A 4,979-nucleotide genomic window follows, 5' to 3' on the forward strand; every position below is an offset into this window, starting at 1 on the left:
CTCTCAGTCCCAAAGAGGAAAGCGAATACCAGCTTCCAAAAATATTCTGAGAGCTGTACCATGGCACACATGTACCACGATCCCAACACATAATAATAAAATAATTTGTTTAAAAAAGAAAATCAGGGTGTCTTAATCATAAGACATTGTGTGGTCTCTGGGGCCTGCCATATATATTAACACCTCCAAGTAGCCCTTATATAGACAAGATATATGCTTTTGGAATAAACAGTGCTTTCAGAAAAATAGTGGGCACTAACTTGGCATCAACAGTTGCCATTAAGTCAAAAACAGAAGGAAGCCTGACTCCATTACCCACAAGCATTCTGAAGATAACTGTTATATCTTAAAAGGAGAGAGGGAGATGGCTGTGAAAGTCTCACAAGAACATTTTAATTCCCTCTGAGTTCTAACAAAATGTACGGGGCTAACAGGAGGAAATTCAAGTTAGAAAGGTAAAAGTGGAACAGAAAAGAGTGTATATTCAAACCCCTCAAAACCATTCCCCAAAGTGAGATTTCTATTGTGATAATCAACCAAACTACAAAATGCCAAGCAGTTCTTTAAAAGAACAGAGAGTAATATTAACCAATATTTATTCTATTTTCTGTTTCCCTTAGCAGAGCAGAGGATACCTAAGGACAAAACTATATCATCTGTCTGTCCCATACCAGAGTACAGTTGATGAAGTCCATGAAGAAGGGCCTAAGATGTAACAAGCACAGACATGTAGGGTAAGAGAGGGAATTTGCATTTAAAAAAATACCCTAAGGTCACTCAGGTCTAAGAGTATAGAGACAGGATTTAGATTTAGATTAAGATTAACCTCTGCCTTTGCTGTAATTTCCTATAGAAACCAAAACTGGATAAATAAAATTCAACTTTATTTCCAAAGTCCTAAAATTTTGATTGAACCCTAAAAGCAACTTTAAGGTCTTTTTAAAATAAACATTCAGATAGAAAAACGAATTTTTGAAGTTATCCACTTGCTTCTGTCCAATATATTTTAGACAATAGCCAATTAAATAAAAATTATACTTTCTCAATGAAAAAACAAAACAATAACAAAAAACCTTTCAGCTATGAAATCCAGAGGCATACCTAAATTCTAAAAGAAACACGTAAAATTTTGGGGGTACATACTCAGCACAATATGCACATTCTATAAAACTAATCATTTCAGCCATAAAAGCAGCCCTGCACATGCAGCCAACAGCACTCAATCATGCTAAATAAAGACATGTTTTTCTTATCATCTTTATTCAAGTATTTCACAGCAGTTATATTACAAATTACAGTAAATGTTCAAATTCCAGAATTCAAAAATTAAATAATTTACTCCAAACTAATGTAAAATGAAGTCAAAAGCAAAACATCAATTTAACACAATTCTAAATTAAACTACAAACCCAAAATAGACCATAGTTGGTGAAGTCTACTTAATCTACAAAGTAGACATACATGACCAAAACCAAATAGGACTTCCAACAACCAAATGTACAAAATACAAAAGATGCAGGTACAAGCCTGAATTCAAGCTTACAATATGATTACAAATAATAATTACAACAGCAATGGCATTCAGCTACGGGACCTGACACTGAAGATACCTACTGATTAGCACCATAGCTGAACCAACTTAATCAAAAAACGGGAAGAGAAGAAATTACCACCCCACTCCTTAAAAATAAAATCCAGTAAACCTACAAATACATTGGCATATGAGAAAAATCAAGTCATGAAAGGACATTAAAAAATTAATCACAGGTAAGATTCAAGCTCGAAAACACAATTTATTCCACAGCCATCAGTTTCAAACCTAATACAGTTCCATCATCTTCAAGAAGCTCCCAGGGTTCCCACAGCTGAGCACAAACTTTTGCTTGGCTGGGCTTGGATACATAATTTATTGATCTGAGAACAAGGTTTTACACAGGAGCTTATCATTTATAATGCTCACATAGGAAGTAAGAACAGAGGTCAATTTGTACATTATTATTATTATTTTTGCCAATGCTATACAGCAATAATTAAGAACTTTACAGAAAGGTAAACAAAACCGAGTCGACTTGGATAATTTCACAAGCTGCTTTAATCTATAGAACCACCAGATATCTGTGAAACAAGCAAAACTGGGATAGTATGTTTCTCTTTGGGGGGAAAGGGGCCTGAAGAGTTGGTGCGATTTCAGCTCATTTCTCCCCGCTTGGCATGAGACTCGTCTTTGAGACCTAAACTGTTCAAAGTGGCAGTTCCTATACTGAGTTTGCCTCTGATTTTTCCATCTACATCAAGGGTAAACATAAACTAAGACGTGATCTTTTGAAAGCATTTTAATGGCGTACATAAATTTCCCTTGTAAAACTCACTAATGGCTAAAATCTTAATTGACGTGCAGGATTGGGAAACCTACTTAGAACATGTGCGGTTTTCCTCCTTTCACAAGTGCTGCTGTTACTTGAACAGAATGCTTCTGAAGTAGAGAAACTGGAATAAATACTAAAGAAGAAATAGCACAGCAAGAACCTGAGACTTGCAAAAACCCTTTTACCAGAAACTTGCTACAAAAAATCTGCTACATCTTATTTCATCAAATCTTTAAATTCTGTAACAATTTCCATCAAAATACAAAATGCTAATGTATTAGACAGTAAAATAGTTTGCACTGATATGATGGTAATAAATATTAAAGAAAGCATGAAAATCCTCCCAATAATCAAATTAGAGGTTTCAAATCACCTCCCCTTTAAAATGGTTCATCGTTAATCACACTTGCTCACCTTAAAAAATACAGTGTGTCTACATGGTAGCATCTTGAGTTATGTGACTAATTAAATATCATGAAAACCTCAGACTAGGTATAAAGAAAACAAGGACCATTTTTTAAAATGAAGCTAGAAGATGGTGACCATGAAGATAAATGCAAAGAAGCACTTGGGATTACTTTAGTAGCTGAAGCCAGCATGAGCTGTCTGCACACCACACAGCCAGAGACAAGGAGACAATACCTTAGCTTCAGCATGTAAACGGTGGCAAAGTGATTACAGGACCCTGTAAACACTGTTGGTAACTAAAGACAAGAAGCTGAGGTAGCTCAGTGTCTCTGCAGTAGTCCTCAACCATGTGCCATAATTAAAACCCAAATATGTGTTGCATATATTGGAAAGACACACCTGCAGCTAACGGGTATAGTAAAGGAATATAGCAAGCCAACTTGTCTGCAAAATTTTCTGTATTTTGTTTTAAAATTATCTCATAAAAAATGTCACTGCATTCCCTTTGCCTCTTTGCAACTGTCTAAACTATATCTGCAAATTTTTAGAAAGTTTTGTAAAATTAGTAACCCATAATTATTTTCAGGTAAGTATAATCCACAGAAATCACTCAACAAGATCCCAAATGATTCCAACCAAACTGAAGCACTGTGAAGGTGTAAGCATGGGACAGAATTTAAATGTTAACACTGTTATTCAAGGACACACCAGAGCTTACTTACAATTATACAGAAAATGAGTTTTACAGAGTTTCTTACAAATTCCTCTCTTTTCTGTTCATTTGGCAAGTCCTGGCTTTAAAACAAAACAATAACAATTGACTACACATGAAAACCATTTTTCTCTGGTAACTCAAACATGAATAACTATTAAATTGCATCTGACAGAAGAATGGCCACCATCTATTTATTTTCTGGTCATCATTGTTGGCAATATGGAAAAATATGTGGGGTTTTTGTGAACTGTGTACTATTTGTTGCTGTTTTAGTATGTATTTCTTAAGTAGAAACAAACCACAGGAAAGCTTGCCAACCTAGCATATTACGTGGCTTACTGAGTATCTTGATTGTTTTGAGAACGAGACAGGCATTTAATACAGAATACTGTTGTCTCTTATGACATTGAATATCAAAACTTATTTTCAAGGTTGTAACCAAAGAAAACATTCTAATTAATTTGCTACAAATGAGCCCATCCATTAAGCCTCATCTTTCTCAAATGAATAAAAGGCACATTAAAGGCAGTTCTAAAGAGCCTAACCTAATTTTACCCAGTTTCTTCAGTTGTCCACCAGAATACACTATAGCCAATTCTAAAACAGGTTTTAGTCCATTACCCAGGGGTGGGGTGAGGGGTGGGATATGATCAGAGATAGAAAAGAGGAAAAAGGGGGAGGGGGAGGTCACCCATGGTTTTCAACAATTCAGCACAGTTAGAACTGCCCCATCCGGTTTCCTCCAGTTTGCTGGTCTGCTCCCTAAGAGAATCTCCAAGAGTGCAGAAAACAGGGGCAGAGCAAAAGCAGTTTCTGTAGCACCAAAATCTCCAAGCTGTGGGGTTGTATTTTTTATTTGTGGAAAATACAACATGTTTCTGAAGTTTTGTTTGGTTCTTGTAGGCTGGTTGGTTTCAGGTACCTGAGACAATAGCACCAAATTCAACAGAGAAAGAATGAGTGAGCGAGCACTTTACACCAAGGCTCTGCGCATGATTGGTGCAATTGGAAAGTGAATGGCTCAGAAGACTGCTCATCAGGAGCAGATTGGAGAGGATAAACCACCCATCTTGAGGAGTTCATAGAAATGTCTCAAACATATGAACTGTTCTTTCCATCTCCTGTAAGAGAAAGGAGTGCATGTTATCCACTATGGAAGACAAAGGAATTCCTCACCATGAGAGAACTCACATTAAATTAAACTTTTAGACAAAGAATTGAAGATACAAGTTCAAATTTGAATATTTTTACAGCTATGCTGCAAAACCATCTGCCCTAGACAATTCTAAGTACTTCTTATTTTATTCTTTGGCAATGGGGATGACAAAGATAGCAACACTCAATGAGTAAGTTATGATGCCAGAAACTGCACTAAGAAATATAGTCCAAATATATTTATATAGTAAATAGGTACATAAGATATATATCTATGTACATATAAAGTATATATATATATATATATATATATATATATATATATATATATATAT

General features: G+C 35.4%; 1 protein-coding gene across 4 annotated transcripts in view; it reads right to left on the reverse strand.

Annotated features, from left to right (window-relative positions):
- Positions 1-1,241: 1,241 nt before the first annotated feature.
- Atad2b (ATPase family AAA domain containing 2B) overlaps positions 1,242-4,979 on the reverse strand; it is a 135,180-nt gene continuing 131,442 nt past the window's right edge. For all 4 annotated transcript variants that reach the window (XM_055626044.1, XM_055626059.1, XM_055626052.1 and 1 more), the window contains one exon: positions 1,242-4,610. In XM_055626044.1, the coding sequence (XP_055482019.1) occupies positions 4,569-4,610 (42 nt within the window). In that variant the 3' untranslated portion in view covers positions 1,242-4,568. The remainder of the gene's footprint in view (positions 4,611-4,979) is intronic.

The sequence above is a fragment of the Psammomys obesus genome, unplaced genomic scaffold (genome assembly GCF_907164565.1).
Source record: "Psammomys obesus unplaced genomic scaffold, mPsaObe1.curated_primary_1811, whole genome shotgun sequence".
Classification (NCBI taxonomy): Eukaryota; Metazoa; Chordata; class Mammalia; order Rodentia; family Muridae; genus Psammomys; species Psammomys obesus.